Here is a 16,695-nt window from a genome sequence, read left to right as displayed (position 1 = left end):
CAGTCAAACTCACCCTCTACAATGTAGGCAACAGAAAATAGAGCTATGTTTTAATTTTCCTTCTTTTGCTCATTTTCTACTTAATTGATTCAAGCTGAGTGAATTAGCATGCTTACTCTGTGTATATGAATAATATGGGTCTAAAAGATGGTGGAAAAACACATGAAATTTGATTTTTATGCATTCAAGTGTTCAAATATGTTTCATTTTTAAAGGATGGTAAAAATTAATCAATAAACAGTTTAATATCAGATCCAGTTGCTTGAGACATTTGAATTTCTCTCTTAAAGAATTAATTTCTACACGTCTGGGCTGCAGTGCACATAATTGAAAACAGCTTTAGGTATTTCCATATCTGTCCATGCCTTCAATCTAAAATTTAGTCTTTCAGATAATTAATGTCTAAACTTATGCCTTGGACTTCATCACAAAGTCAATGTACTTGCTGTTTCTGAATATTTCAATCACAACTCTTTTCTTTCATAAATTCTATAACTCCAATCTTTAGTTATGCTGGAGATTGCAAAACTTAGGTAATCTTGTAACAGCTACACAAACTGCTACACATATTTGGCTGTATAAACATATGTGGATGTTTCTTCTCCATCCACTCACTGTTATGACTTCTAACTTCTTCCTGTTTAATTATGTGACTATGATAGAATAGAGGACTTGGCACACACAGCGTTGTATGATGGATTCTTTGCAAACATTCTCTTTGCAGCAGCTTTTCAGCTGCCTACTCCCGTCACCCGACTAAGATCAGGGAGCCATCCGGCCTGGCCTACCCCTCTCAGGTCCAGAACGTGTTGAATTTCATTTTTAGCCGGGCTTGGACATTCCTCACAGTTTTCTTTAGTTAGGTCCAACAGTTCCCATGGCTTCCTGCCAAACAGTAACTCACAGGGAGAAAATCCTGTGGAAGCCTGGGGTACCTCTCACACTGCAAACAATACAGGGTCTAACCAGCGATCCCAACTGCGTGACGGAACGAGACAGGGAAACAAGCACTGAGATGCAACTTACAAAACTGAGAGAGCGAGGGACACGCTGTAAACATAAACAACCAGACATGACTACACATGGGGCGTGGAACAGAGGGGGGGGGAAACCTAAAGAATAGATAGGAAAACTAAGGCGACCTAAGAATACAAATATTAAACAGAGGGTTAACTATAGTAACCAACATAAGGAACAGAATCTCAACCTCAGAATAAACCAAAAGTCCACACACAAACGCTGGGTCACAGACTCAGGACCATGACACATCTATTAAACATGTTTTTTGTATGAGATGTTGAAAAGCGATTTATCGTTTCCCAGTCATTCAAACAATGTACAGTTGTCAGCCAAAGATGACGTGATGAAGTGAATTTAAAAAATTTGCCTAATGGCAGATATGACATTATGTGGAAATGGATATGCATACGTCAGGTGGGGTAAAGTTTTGTTCCCCAATTCCAAGTGCCCTTGAGCATGACAACACACTTTAAGGCTTAGATTCATCATTCGTTAGACATTCAGTTTGCTTCCCCTATTTTTACCATTTCCAAATCTGTTAACCACAATACATGAGTATATTTCCTCACCCGTCATTGCTGAAGAAATACACCAACAGAGGACAAACAGTTCAATGATCAGACAGCACTGAAGTGTTTTTCTGTTGATGCCTTCAGAGTGATGATCATGGAGATAATGGAGACTAGAAATGAGCTGCAAAGATGCGGTGGGAAATGCGGGATGGACAATAATAAAGGTAATGACAGAGATTAGCTTTGTTATATATATGTATATATATATATGAATGCAGTAAATGACTTGCATTTTAACAGAATAGACTTCACACATTAAAACATACTAAAAATGATGTTGATTTTTCAGAGAGACGACTCCTTCAGCTGCTTTTCCTCAGCTTTGGTGTGCTGTGCATCATACAAGCCACTCTCAATCTTGCTTTACGCCTCACATGTGAGCATCATTCCTTGTCTATGAAATTCAAAAGAAAGAAAAAATAGGCATCCAACTGTTTGTCAGTCTTTTGCCCAAATATGTTTGAAACCTTAAATGGGGGGTTATGTATACAATTTTCCAAACCGCTAAGGTAATGTCTTTGTAAAACCTCTTGAATTCAAGCTCAAAGTCTACACTTTGTTTAAATATTGTGTGTTTGATTTTTAATCCACAAACTGCCTTCATTTGTTCAGTGCTTGTCTTTCTTTGTTTTAGTCGAGGGGAATGACTCACCCCACACAACAGAATTATGTGGCAACAACCAGTTAAAACCAGTAAATTTTGACCAAAATAGGCCACGTTGTTGTAGCGAACTACAAGAAACAATCATTGCTTTGACCAGAGACAGAAGCATGCTTGAAAAGAGAAATGAAGAGCTCCTTGACATCATAAAGAGTCTTGAGGAGGAGAAGAAGAGGCAGAATGGTGAGAAACTGCGAAACAGTTCTTCCTCTTTTCAGTTCTTGCAAAAAATTTGTGGTATTCTGATCTCACGCTCATCTTTTCTCTCTTAGGTTTCATCTCATAGTATAATTAGAAAAATGGCGCCATGCCTGGGATTAAATCTGCCTGTGGTTTCTTCTTGTTAATTTCCTGTCTCTTGTTTAAGTGCTTGCTCATATGAAACAGTTGGGTTTCTCTCTAAAATGGTTTTGGTATTATTTCAACAAAGTTTATTATTATTATTATTATTGTTATTGTTATTATTATTATTATTATTATTATTATTATTATTATCATTATTATTATTATTATTGTTGTTGTTGTTGTTGTTGTAATTATTATCATTATTATTATTATTGTTGTTAGTCTATAAACTGAATCAAGCTAATCGTCCCACATTTTTGTCTTTTGCAGTTAAGGATTGTGATTGTATTACAGTTTGGATATCTGTTTGGGTTTTTTAAAAATTATTTTTTTAAATTTTTATTAATTAATTATTAATTACTCTTTGAAATATTTATGTCCTTATTATTCTGAAAGTGAATTTCTTGTTAAATTGAGTTGTTCATGTCTGTTTTTATTTCATGGTTTTCATTATAATTTCTGTTTTACCAGCCATCATTTCTACCAAAGTGAGCTGTATTTTTCTTTTTTCTTTATGAAGGTTTGTTAAATTTCATACTAGTTTCTTGCACATTTGTCTCCTCATGGTTTTCGGACTTTTGGATTTGTTTCTCATTTGCTTCTTGGACTTTCTTAAGCCCTGAATTTCTACATTAACCTCAAAAAAGGGCTTGCTTTTTGCTAGTAAGTCTGCCATCTGTGTCCTGCTTTTGGGTCCTAACCTTTGCACACCACGCGACCTAACAAACCAATGTTTTCATGCAGTTTAGAACACTGAATATTTTCACATTTTTTTCTAATTTTCCAGCACATTAGACCTTACAGTGTCTTCCTACACCAGCACTAGAAGTCTCTGAAGTCAAAGATATGATAAATAGAATAGAAAATTTATATTTATATAAATGTATCTTTGTAGTACAGTCAATTTCATTGACAAATTGCATTTGTACCTAAAGCTTCTCCAAAGCACATCTCAACACATTATTGTGTAGGCTGTGATTGGTTGTTCGTCACTTTCACAGAGCTGAGCAGTGGAGCATAATGTCAGCAGTCTCCTTATCATTGGAGGGAAGTCATATCTAGATGCTTTTCCCTTTCTACTGGGAAGAAAATGGCAGAAAGCAGAAAGTCTTGTGAGAGTGAAGAAGGTAACCTGGTTTTGATCAACAGTTAACAGAGAACAAGTACAATAGGAACTGTTAAAGAAAAAGTTACATCAACAAATCGTACATTTGTAATGTTGCTAAAACATGAATTCAAGTCATGTATTTCACCAGATCTCAGAAGAAAATACATCTACTTCACTATATTTATTTGACAGCAAATGTTACAAATTCACATTTTGCACATAAACAACAGTCATCAAATGATGTGATGTTGTGTTCTACTGAAACACTTATTGGATTGCTCAGTATGTCAGAAAATTGGCAACTATTTGGATTTGAAAACACAATTTAAACTAATAAATGCTAAAGTTATGAAGTTAATGATGATATTGGGGCATTGCTTTTTAGTAATTTAAGGGTATTTTAAGGGGTTTTAGCACTTTTCTTTATGTAAACATATATCATAAACATAGATATATCGTCTGGATGGAGATTTTTATATCTTTTACTGGATCGTTTTACATGACAGAGATGAGCCCTTTGAAGTGGGTGGATAAAAGTCCAATGACCAAAGTATAAGGCCTTTGAATAACTATCTACTTTTTTCCTCTGAAGGACGATATATTTAAAATATGAAATTAAATATTTTTCAAATACCAGTGCAGTTATCAAGATTACCCAAATGCAAGATGCAAAAATAAGGAAATCAAATTAAAACAAGTCTTTATTTAAGCTGAAACACAAGTTCAAGAAATTAAAACAAAAAAAAGAAATCTCCAAGCCAAACACTCTTGGAGACTGTGAGCACCTCCAGCTTCAACTTTGGTCTGCCGGCTCAGTCAGCCTACTGGCCTTGAGGCCGGTAACATCTCCAACAAATCTGCTCTCTTTTTGCACCACCTGTGCAACCACAGAAACTCCACCTGTCTAACCTAGCTCCTCACCCATAGTCTGCCTCCCTGCCAATCCAAATAAGCCCACTCTAGTTTATACCCTCCTCTGTGACAGAGCACCTGTTACCCCCCAGGTGACAGGTGCTGTGACAAAGACTCCTTACCTGAGAGAGCAGGTCCGCTCATGAAGTTTTGGTCTCATATACATTTTCATAAATTGTATTTGAAAATCCATTTTCCTGTTCCCGTGATGGTGTTATGGTCTCACGGTCTAAATATCTGTATATATGGTCTATAGCCACATCTTTAGTCAGTCCTACTGGGCAGTGGTCCTTCAAGAGCTGCATACCTACTTAAAAATATTTTTCATAAAGTTGACTGACAAGAGGAAGTTAGTGGAATTAATTACCTTTGGTGACCCATTTTATCAGATTGATTTATATTGGCAGTTCATTGAATCAAAGATCCTTTTAATCTAACACCGTCTTTAGTCTGTGAAACAGTTGGCATTAGCATTAGCATTAGCAGCAATTTCCTGCTGATCTACTACTAAATAAATGCAGCAGCTGCACATTAACCAGCTATACACAGAAACTGTTTCTGTGTTAGGTCATATTTGTTGAGTTATTTGTAAATTAGCGTTTCAAATAATTTGCCACTCTGTTTATGTGCGTTCCTCTTCAGCAGAGCTAGCTACATGCCGAGGTACCATATGTGCATCATAAATGCATCACAGTGGATGAGAAGGATAAAGGGCTGTTTTGACTGTGGGATGTCATTATTTTTAATACTTACCAAATATCTCCAAAGTGTCCTAACTGGATGCAACGCCAGGGAGCAGCTAAAAAATACATAACTAAAATAAAAGTATGATAATTTGAAAGTCATATGGTTAAACCTTCCAGTCAAATTTAATAACTCACTCAAGTGAAGGTACGGGAATTGTTACCGTTCTGGGTCATTTTGACCCAGCATTTTGAGTTTCTTATGTTTTGGTATTGTTTTGTATTATGATTTATGTTCTGATTGTTTAGTTATCCTGTTTTGAATATTATATTCTATGTTTCAGTTTGTTCTGGTTTAGGGTTTTGTTCTCAGGTTTTGTGTTCTTGTGTTTAATGTAGGTTTAGTTCAGTGCCAAGTCTGCATCCTTATGAATTGTTTCTTGTTTCCTGTTTTATTGTGAAGGTTCGTGTCTCATGTGAGTGTGTTCAGTTTTGCTTCCCCTGTCTTGTCTTGTCAATTACTTCCAGCTGTGCTCCCCACCTGTGCGTAATCTCCCTGTGTTCTTCTGTGTGTATTTAAGTCGCGTCTACTTGTGTGCTGGTCACTGGTCTGTCTGTGTATTCTCCATGTGTTTACCCTGCTATCTATCTTCATGTGCCTCCGCTCACCCGTGTTCGTGTTCATGTTTAGTAGTTTAGTTTTTCCCAGTTCAGATTAACTTTAGTTCTGTTTGCCATTTTATTGCCGTTTTATTTTTACAATAAATCTCCTTCGCACCTCCACAAGTGCCTGTGCTTGGATCCTCCTTCATAATACTATTCTATATCCTTCCGGCCCACTTTAACCCATACTGATAATGTTTGTTTGTTTTTTAAATGGAGATTTTATTTCCACATGAACCATCACACGTGGAACAATAAACTGTCATACATAGAGTGGAAAATGTTAATTTTGACAACTGAAAACTTTTCTAAATTCTTAACACTAAATTCTTAACACTGACCTTCCTGTTGAAGAAATAATAATCTAACATACACATTGTCAGCACACCATAAGTCAATGTGGACAAAAGAAGTTACAATTAAAACATTTGAAGTAAAGCTCCATCAAAGCGGTTTTATTTTCAGTCAAAAATTCAGTTATTCACAGTATTTAGTACACACATGTTTTTGTAATGAAGTTTTTTGGGGTAAAATATAAGATAAGAATATAAACAAAGACTAATTAATTTGAGTCTTTGTTAAGAAAAGTCCCTCTGAAGTCTATATCAACTCAATATCCAGATGAGCATGCTCCCTACTAAAAATCTATGCTTATATGTACAGTGCAGATGCAAACACATGGAAAATGTTATTATGGATTTAGATGCAGAAGTGTGTGCCAATCAAAGGGAAACTTTCAAAACACGTAAGAGTAACTGTGTGTCTCCTGGAAAATCCTCCATGCTCTTGAGACTGTGCTGGGAGACACAGAAAACCTTCTGGCAATGGCATGTGTTGATTTCTGTGGAGCCGCTTTAGGGTCGAAATATTGACTCATGCTACTAATAGTGACACTGACCCTAGCCAAATACAAAACTAGTGAAAAAACAGTTTAAGAAGACGAGGAAGGCAAAAACGTAAAAAATGGTAAATGGCCTGTATTTGTATAGCGCTTTAAAAGCTGTAAAAACCCTTTTGTGTTATTGTAGGGTCTTTACAATATAAAGCACCTTGAATGTTATTGTGATTTGGAGCTATATCAATAATTATTAATTGAACTGAATTATGTAGGTTGACTCATTGCTGCCACTGTCGTGCACTTGTTATTAAATTCAGTAACACCAAAGCAGCTGAAACTGATTAACAACCGCCTTTGCAACTTAACTGACCAGATCAATATCACAGAAGTTTAACTGAATTGAAGCTATACGCTGATTAAAAAGTGTTACTTTAATTTTTGGAGCAGTGTATTTACAGGATGGTAGACGGTAATCAGTAAAGACCGTTTAATGTCACATCCAACTAATTAATACATTTTCATTTTCACATAAATTATTTTCTAGAAACAATCAGGGCTGTAGGGCACGTGTTTGTCCATGCCTCAATCTGAAATTTAAATTTTATGTATTGTGCTTATTTTCTAAAACTCTCCCTATGACTTCATCACAAAGTCCATTTTACTTGCTGTTTTTGGAGCTTTTGATTACAACTCTTTGTTCTTATGAACAAATCGAATCATCAGTTATTACAAAGGTTATTTAGCGGTTATGATACTACCAAAGTTTTGCAAGTTGCTACACATAATTTGGTACAATGGTATAAGTTACATATGAATGCCATTATTGTTTCTTCTAATAGACTTCTGGGTTTTTTTTCCCAGTTAAAATTAGTTTTTTCGTTGTTGAGAGGAGATGAAAGATAGTAATCTTCCAGCTTTCACTGATTATCATTTTTGGCTTTGGCCATGGACTCCAGTCGTGTCTGTAGTTGCTCTATCTGTTGAACCAGATTATTGAAACTGGTCTCATTATAAAGGTTTTCGTATTTTATCTCTAACTGGCATCTTTGATCACTGAGGTTTTGGTATTTTGTTTCTAACTGGAGTCTTTGATTGTCAAGGCTTTCATAACTGGAGCGTAACTTCTTACTTTGGTCACTAAGGGAGTTATATTCACTTTCTAGCTTGTCCTTTATTTTAGAAAGATCGTTGTAACTGTTCTGAAACTGGTCTTTTTCTTCAGTCAGGTTGTTGTAACTGTTCTGTAACAGAGTTTTTTCCATTTTCCAATCAGAGTTGCTCTTGGTATCTGCATTTGACACATAAACAAATAAAGAAAAAATTCAACCAGAGTTATCTCCTTAGGGCATCATCAGCATACCAAAAAAATACTCACATAAGAAAACCATGTAAATGAGTCCAGCCAGGAGGAGAAGACACAACAGACCCAGAAACACTACAGCAGCTCTGCAGGAATTCTTTGCATGTCCAGCCGCTGAAGAAAACCAGAAATCTATTATTTGTTTGCTTCTATATAATAGACAAACCAAATGAATGTACATTTTATCAGAGCTTCACATCACAGAACACATCACATCACTCAGAGTGAGCTGAATTTTGACATGATAATAAAAGCCAGCACAGAATTCATCAGTACACGCAGTGGTTTCATTACCTCAGAGTGCAGGTTTCAGTTTTCTCTTGAGGCTACCTTACTATTTGTATCCAAATACAAATAGAATGCAGTATTATTATTAGCAAGCTATTATACTGTTACCCAAATATAATGTAGGCATTGCTAAATTATTTCATCTCATTCACTTCAATGTGTTTCCCCTAATAAATTTTAGACTAACAATACCCTGATAGTACAAGTTATATTTGGTAGGCCTTCTTGGGTATTTATTTGGTAGTCACATGTTATTCATTTATCTTTTACCTTTTTAATACGAAATTAATTATTACCTAATTTTTACATCGTGAGTTCTGAAAAAAGTTAGACCACATACATGTTTTGCTTTTTTCTTCTTTAATGTGGGACAAAGAACAAAATGATCATCTTTTAAAAAAGTGCATTTTTTTTTTTTTTTAAAGTATGCATACTAAAGTTTATTACCCAGCTAATAATATTTCATATTTATTTGCTCAGATAAGTGGCTGAAGTTGATGGATGGATATTTTAGAATTCATACAAATATTTGCACGCTCAGCAGAAGTTGACATGTACATGAAAAATTTACTGTGACACTAACTCAAACCCAGTCACCAAATCATTGTGTACTTACACTGCATTATTTACATTTATATGCATGACATATCATAGAGTTGCCTAATTTAATACGCTGTATGTATTAGTACACATAGTTTTCTGGGGTTGCCAGTCATAAAAATTAAACTTTTAAGCTGACTTGAATAGTTTCTAAACCTATGTGCTGGATTTAAAAATTATTTGTTCACAGTTTTCTAATCAAATTGTCACGTCAGTCAACACATGGGTGAAAATTATCACAAAAATTCATAAGCTTCCAGCCAGGTTTTCAAACACACATGTTATATTCCTCAACACACGAAAAGTATTTATTACCTGAAGGTGCAGCATCAGTTTGGTTGTGAAGCAACACATTATCATAAACATTTTGTGAATCATTTGTCTCCCACTTCTTCCTGCTCTGTTTTCCTAAAAATCCATCAACATTCGCATAGGTATTATCCATTTCCATTCTAGAGATCTCGATGTCTGAGGTGGAGGTGGCAGTAAAGTTTGTAGAGAGTGCCTGTCTAATACTTGTCTAATAAGGTAACACCTTCTAAAAGAGGTCTAATTATGTATGTGTCTCTGCTCAACAGGAAATTGATGACTGATGCAATTATTTTTATAGGTGACTCTGTTTTTCTGTTTAACCTGTTTGTAGCAGCTACATGACAGTTGCTTCTATTTTAAATATACCATACAATACCGTATTACTTTATTTATTAAGCACTTTTAAAAACACCAGCATGGCCTATCAATATCACCAAACATAAAAAACAAACACAGGCCGGAGGGTAACAGATATAGAAACACAAAACAGCAGCAGAAGTTAAATAATAAAGGAGTACATAAAAAGTAACTCAAGATGACAGTGAACTTTTGAACTGGTCGGAAGGCCAGGGCGTAAAAGTGTTTCTTCAAAAGAAATTTAAAAATGGCAAAGGGAGAAGTCTGGTGTGAAATTGTGAAAGCTCTATAACCTCTGAGTTTGTGTTGCATCTTTGGAACAAGAAAAAGCCTCTGGTCTGCTGACCTGAGAGAATGAGATGGGACTTATGTTTCCAGCAGCTGGCACAGATAAAAGGGGCCACAACAAGCCTTTTAAAATAGATTAGTAAACAAACTGGAAGCCAGTGAAGGGAAGCTAAGATTTGAGGTGGCATGATCTTGTTTGCTTGCACCACATAAAAATCAAGCTGCAGCGTTTTGCACCAGCCGTAGGCAAGCAATGCAAATTCTGATTAAAAAAAAAGTGCATGGCAGAGAGGTGATAAGAGCATGCATTAATCTTTGAAGGTTGCATTTGGATTTGGATTTGCAGTTGGTCAGAGGGCCCGGTGGTGCCAGTGTCCGGCAGCCTCGCCTCTGTCAGTGCACCCCAGGGTGGCTGTGGCTACAATGTAGCTTGCCATCACCAGTGTGTGAATGTGTGTGTGTGAATGGGTGGATGACTGGATGTGTAAAGCGCTTTGGGGTCCTTAGGGACTAGTAAAGCGCTATACAAATACAGGCCACTTACCATTTGAACAGAAGAGGCATGATTATTGGTAAATAAATGTATTGACCGTTACATACAGTGCTTTGAAAAAACAATTTGTGCCCTTCCTGATTTCTTAGTTCCTTGCATTTTTGTCACATTTAAATGTGAGAGTGTTGGCCTTCTTTGAGACCTTGGCAAAGCGGTTACTCTTTGGAATAACTTGTACTTTTACACGTTTGTTTGAACCAATGATCTTGAAATCTGCAGTTGTTTTATAAATGGATCCAGGAGACTTTCTCAACTTCTATCTTCAACTTCAATCTACAACTCTTAGATCTTCAGTGAGTTCTTGTTCTGAGTATTTGTTAGAGTGCTGTCAAAGACGTCCTTTTTATGCAGCAAAGAAAATTCAACATGTAAAAAGAGAAATGGCAGACAATTAAACATACCAACCAGACTTTGTAGTCCTTAGTTATTTTAGTCATTTAAGATGTTGAACTGTGTGATCAAACTTCCTGCACTTGACAACTTGTGTGTGAGAAAAACAGCAAAACATCTCATCAATATCACATATTCATATGCACATATGCAATATCACTGCTGACATATGCAGTCAAAGGATTGTGAGACAGCTTTCAGGCATTTGTACATGAAATGTGATTTTAAGCCCTCAGATGAGGAAGTGTACTTGCACGATGTTACTGGCTTACTTAAGAAGCCAGTTTCTTTTCACAGATCCAGAAGTTTGGATTTTCACATGGTATGTCATTCCAGCTGTTTTCGAAATCATAAAAATTTATTTCAACACAGTTTTCATCTTTTCCTTCAAAACTATTGGGTTCATCAGGCCCCCAGTAACTGAAAAACAAACAAAAAAACAAAACAGAGAATTTAATCCAGGATACATGCAGCTCACTATAATGTGGGCAAGTTAGAAAGTTAGAAAATTCAAATAGCTTCCTTTAATAAACTGCAGTATTCTAATCTGGCACAACAATATGTGAGGGCATTAGTTTTACCACTGATTAAAGCAGAATAAAACAATAATGTATAAACCTTTTGCTCAGTGGAGTCCCATCCACCCAGTTCCATGTCCCTTTCATGGCTGTCTTAGTTAGTCCAATCCACATGAGTTTTTTAAAGTTTCTTGTAAAGTCCTTGCAAATCAAAAGTAAATTAAAATTAAATAATGGAACTAATCACGTATTTATGAGTTTCTTTCCATTATTATTAAGTCACATTCACAAACCTGCTCTTCTTTGGTGTTGATAATTGCCAGGTCTGCACCTCTTTGTAAACAGTCCTCTCTACTGTCTTTCCAGGATTTCGCAACAGAAGAAATATAATAAAAACTTGGGCGGGAATAGACCCATCCTGGTTGAAAATATTGATCTGTTGTTGGAGGAAAAAAACAACATTTAATATTTCAGAGATTAACACATAAATTTACATTAACGGTTTTATTCTAAACTTCAGCTCATGTAAAAATGAGAACATTTTAAATAGTCAGCTTATGTAAAAAAAATGTCTTTAAGCCAAATTATCAAACTTCAGAGGCTCTCTTTGATTTATTTATTGATTTATTTATCTTTTTGCTGTGATCAGTATTTTGTCCTTTAGAGATGATATTCCTAATAAGATCAACACAGGGCTTCTGTGGTCACAGTTCAAATGCTCTGAGTCTTCTTAAAAGGGAAAGTGCTTGTTTTTTAAATAAAAGATAAACCGAGAGGCCGCAAGAATGCTGAACATAAGAGGCCTAAGAGGTATTATAGACTGTGAAATGCACAACAACCTAAGCAGAGTCCAAGAATAAGAAGTATAAAGCTGGATGAGCTAAATAGATCTCCTTTAAGTATTGTAAGTCTTGCTTACAGCACTTACACAAGTGTTTGCTAATGAGGAAGGGCATGCAAGGGTAAAAATAGTCAAATACAAAAGGTGAGAAGTAAAATGCTGTAACATGTTAAGTTTAAGTTGGTGTAAATTTTCATTGAACAAACTCCAGATAGTGAATAAAATCATGCCGTCTACCACAGAACAAAATCCTGCTATAACCATTTGAATGTAAATATCATTTACAGCTTGAGAATGTTGCATTAATTTGATTTGCAATAAAAAAAGACTCATTTAATCTAATATATCCTACATGATACCTAGGTATACCAAAGTGTTGATATTATTAACCCTTAGTATATATACATATAGGTGTATGAAAGGCCTCTTTACAAAGTTTTCAAACTCATGCTTACCAGTGAGGTTTTTCAGCTCTTCTGCCTCCTCTGTCTTAATACATGATGTGTTATTGTCTGCAAAAGCAGAAACATGTTGTCAACAGAATGTAAGACAAGCCGTCCCTACAAAAAAAACCCCTAAAATTACTTTTTCATCAAACCGATACTGGAAAACATTTTGTGTCACAGTGAAATGTAAGTACCTCATGACTATGGCTTTATTTTGAGTTTTTTGGTACTCAAAAACTGAAACATGACTTTAACTGGAAAGTCCCTTTCTTTTTCTAACGCAATCTTTAGGGGTTCTTTGGTTGCATGATGATTTGAAGTTTTTGAATCTAAACTTCCCCAAATCTTTTTCTCTGTCTGAATGTCAAACAACTATTAATTCTAACAGTACGTATTACTATTCCTTGCCCTCAGTATTAGTGAGCTAAATGAAAACTAGACACAGGATTACAACTGTTCTATCTTGTCATTAATCAATAATGTACACAGTGATAAAACAACAACAAAAAGCTAAACTAGGGCAGTACTCTGGTCCAATTTCTGATAAAAAAAAAAAAGTGTGTAAATGTTTAATTACGCTACTTACAGAAAGCAAGACGCAGGGAGATGTTGACGGCAGCTTGGAGGATACACAGGAGTCCAAAGCTAACAGCAACCAGTCTGAATAGTTTTCTCCCTGCAACACACCCATATAAAACAAAAAGTCCCCTTTAAGTAGCCTCTTTAAAGAAACAGGCCTGCAGAATTTTTGGGCTACCCTTACTCATCATAACCTGTCAAACTCACAAAACTTTAAGATATCTGCATTTTCACGTTTTCATTTAAATATTAGGCGAATATGCAGTATAAACAATGACTGTTTGGATAGTTATTGTAAATGAATTTTCTTTATGTAGACGATGATCCTGGTAAAAGCATTTTAGTTGAAAATTATGGGGATGAGTTATGTAAAAACAATTGTAAAACTTAAAACAGTTACATCAATTTGCGAGCATGGTGGAGTAAGAATGTGTAGTGGTTTTGCAAAGGAAAGAGAGAACAGAATGCAGAAGATGGACACAGCATGGCACTTCTTTCCCTGTAACCCAGGAGCGCCTTCGATGCAAGTTTCTGTATGATTACGCGTTTGTAGTATTGATGGTCTACATTTTTTTTTTCTGTGCAGTGCTGTGAAAATATTTTTTGTTGTTTACTCAATTGCTCTATATATAGCTATACATCCCATACCCTGGTTCACTCTCCACCCCCAGCATTACTGTACATGAGAACTTATGTCTTTGTTTTTTTAAAATACCCATTAAATTAGAATTCACTTCGATGCACAATAGCAGTTAGTTATGTTCATAAATGATAGTTTGGTAGAGAAGGAATTGACTGGTATAAACAGAAATGGAGAACAGATTTCTACATTCTGCTGTCACTCTGCCAAAGTTTATAAACATTTCCTGTTTTTTTTCAAAAATCTTCTAATTTTGGTGGCACTGACTTCTTCATTCATTCAAAAAAAAGTTGAGTTCTAGGAATTCGAGGTTTTGGGTCCATCCATTCGCTTCTGCTCGTCCTTTTTCAGGGTGGCGGGGGGGCACTGGAGCCTATCCCAGCTGTCTTGGGGCAAGAGGCAGGGTACAAACTGGACAGACTGCCAGTATGTCGCAGGGTTAACACGTAGACAGAGACAACCATTTGCGCTCACATTCACATCTATCGGCAATTTAGTTTTTCTAATTAACCTATCCCCACTAACTACACGTCTTTGGACTGTGGGAGGAAGCCGGAGTACCCACGCAAACACGGGATGAACATGTAAACTCCACATAGAAAGACCGCAGCCTGATGGTGGAATTGAACTCAGGACCTTCTTGCTGTGAGGCAACAGTAACCACCACGCTGCCCAAATAAATAAATACCGAAGAGAGAAAAGCTCATTATAAGCTCACAAAACTGCAAAATGAATAAAATGACATATTAGATCAGTAAGAGTTTTCACTGCAAAATATGTATACATCAGTAATATGTGTACATCAATTATTGCTTAATTTAAAATGTAGCTTTAAAAAATGTGTTTTTCTTGTTGCTATTAAAGAAAAAATTCAAAATGATTTATTTCTTACCTGGTGCAGCAGGAGCCCCTTGACTGTGTTTATTAGAGCGACTTCTGGCTGACACATCAGGCAGATTTGCATAATCCATAGTAATCTCTAGTTGCTCTCGATGGGCAGCTCTTGCCATCTTTTAAACAACTGCCTGGAGAGTGTCAATGATGATGTAGAATCCACTTCTTCTTTTATACTTTTCTGTTTGCTTGTTTCCTCTTTCTGTCCTTCACTTTGCTCAGTATTACACAGGTTTTACCCTTCACCCCCTCCAAGCTCAACAAATATCACAACTAAGGCACATTGTCCTTTATCCACTTCCAATGGACCAGTTCCTCTGGGGGAACACCCAGTGTTCCAAAGCCAGTAATTCTATTTGTCTGCCATAGTTAATAGTGATTTGTTGCAAGGGGCAGTTTGCCAGTAGTATAGGGTCTCCCAATGAAAACTAATGATAAAAGCAGTTCTTTAGAATACTATGGAAAAAGCAACAGTGATAGTGGGTCTGGTAGTCTGGCCTTTCCCGATGGTGATCAGCCAGGGCACATGGGCCAGCCCTGCTATGCATCCACAACCGGCGGGAGGAACCATAGGAGTTTGTTGCAGTGTGGATGAGGCCGTGGTCAAATTTGGAGGACTCAGTAATTTAATCTATTTTAAATATATTTATAACTAACCTTTATGGATTGTTTATAAATAATTTATGCAGAATTGTACCTCGAGCCTTTAAAGTGCAGCTGTTTTCTCTTTTATTTAATCAATTCCTTTGCTTCCTGTAATACCTTGTGAACCTTCTTTTTTTTTAAAGTAACCCATAAATAGGGCTGGACTGGTAATTTGGTGTATATAAATAAAACTGAATTGAATTGTTTTGCAGTTTTTACAGGCTACAAGGCAGCCTGTAGCCTGGAATTATACAGGCTACAGGCTGCCTTGAAGCGCAACTGTGCACTGGCCCTACAAGCACTGATAGCAGCCCATTTTTTAATTTTTATTACAACAATATATTGCCCAATCAAATCTAAACCAACCTCTGTGTGGCTCATAGCATTTATATTTATATTTTATATTTTTCAGACACGTAACGATATCTTAATTGTAGTGAAATCTGATATTGTGAAAAGCCCAATTCAACATATAATGTGGGATAAATTAAGACCATACAAATATATAAAGGACAGCATTTACTCATTTTGTTAAACATGATAATATTTAGCAAGTCATTTTAATATTAATGTATGTAAGTCTTTTAAAACTAGAAACACTGGGTCATTTATTAAAATGTTTGTTTGCAGTACCATCGATGGCAGTAAAAATGTTGTGGTTAAAAAAGGTTGTGAGGCCGCAGAATAAATAAATAAACAAATGGCAAAGATTTTTCTTCTTAGTCATGCAGCCATGTGGGAAAAGAATAGCAACAATAAAAATGTTTTGAATGGTAATGCTTGAGGTGACAAACCAAAATTTCCAACATTGCATATCTCTTAGTGACCGATGACAAAGCTGAGACTGCGTAATCTTCGATGACAAAGCTGAGACTGCGTAATCTTCCTGATGAAGCAACAGAGTGTGGTAAAAGTTCAGTTTTTCAAATGATTATCTCAGATAATTTACAGAGACATAAACAGCCGGGGATTAAGTTTTAAAAAATGAACAATGAAGGCTAAAAGCATCAGAGAATCAGGGAGAGCTAGACATGAAACAAAACTGACAGTAAAGAAAATGAACCCCCCCCCAAAATAAATGAGACACAGGGAGGCACAGACAGAAAAACAAGGAAGATGATTAAGAATACCATGACGAATACTACGATTAATCATGAATCAAATCACAAAACTCAGCTGATC

General features: G+C 36.0%; 1 protein-coding gene across 4 annotated transcripts; it reads right to left on the bottom strand.

The window, feature by feature from the left end:
• Positions 1-6,391: 6,391 nt before the first annotated feature.
• LOC100697736 (CD209 antigen-like protein E) lies at positions 6,392-15,022 on the bottom strand. Of its 4 annotated transcripts, XM_025907841.1 has the most exons (9): positions 14,867-15,022; positions 13,342-13,431; positions 12,765-12,821; positions 11,762-11,904; positions 11,569-11,669; positions 11,223-11,370; positions 10,966-11,040; positions 8,178-8,276; positions 6,392-8,090 (listed from the first exon to the last, which is right to left on the bottom strand). In XM_025907841.1, exons 1-6 carry the CDS (start codon positions 14,982-14,984, stop codon positions 11,223-11,225), a joined length of 657 nt encoding a protein of 218 aa, XP_025763626.1. In that variant the 5' UTR covers positions 14,985-15,022; the 3' UTR covers positions 6,392-8,090; positions 8,178-8,276; positions 10,966-11,040. The 4 variants fall into 4 exon arrangements, with proteins under 4 accessions (XP_025763626.1, XP_025763625.1, XP_025763623.1 ...); XM_025907840.1 differs by having other exon boundaries at positions 8,178-11,040; XM_025907838.1 differs by having other exon boundaries at positions 9,366-11,370; positions 14,867-15,020.
• Between the last annotated feature and the right edge of the window lie 1,673 nt (positions 15,023-16,695).

The sequence above is a fragment of the Oreochromis niloticus genome, linkage group LG6 (assembly GCF_001858045.2).
Source record: "Oreochromis niloticus isolate F11D_XX linkage group LG6, O_niloticus_UMD_NMBU, whole genome shotgun sequence".
NCBI classification, from domain to species: domain Eukaryota; kingdom Metazoa; phylum Chordata; class Actinopteri; order Cichliformes; family Cichlidae; genus Oreochromis; species Oreochromis niloticus.
This window is presented reverse-complemented; position numbering and strand designations above follow the sequence as displayed.

Bases quoted from the DNA above. Each gene is read 5' to 3' on its own strand.
- LOC100697736 (XM_025907840.1), bottom strand. From the start codon at position 14,984: ATGGCAAGAGCTGCCCATCGAGAGCAACTAGAGATTACTATGGATTAT. The intron at 13,432-14,866 runs GTAAGAAATAAA...GGTGTGTTGCAG, and splicing joins AGGGGCTCCTGCTGCACCAG to GGAGAAAACTATTCAGACTG. The intron at 11,905-12,764 runs GTAAGCATGAGT...CTCCAACAACAG, and splicing joins AGAGCTGAAAAACCTCACTG to ATCAATATTTTCAACCAGGA.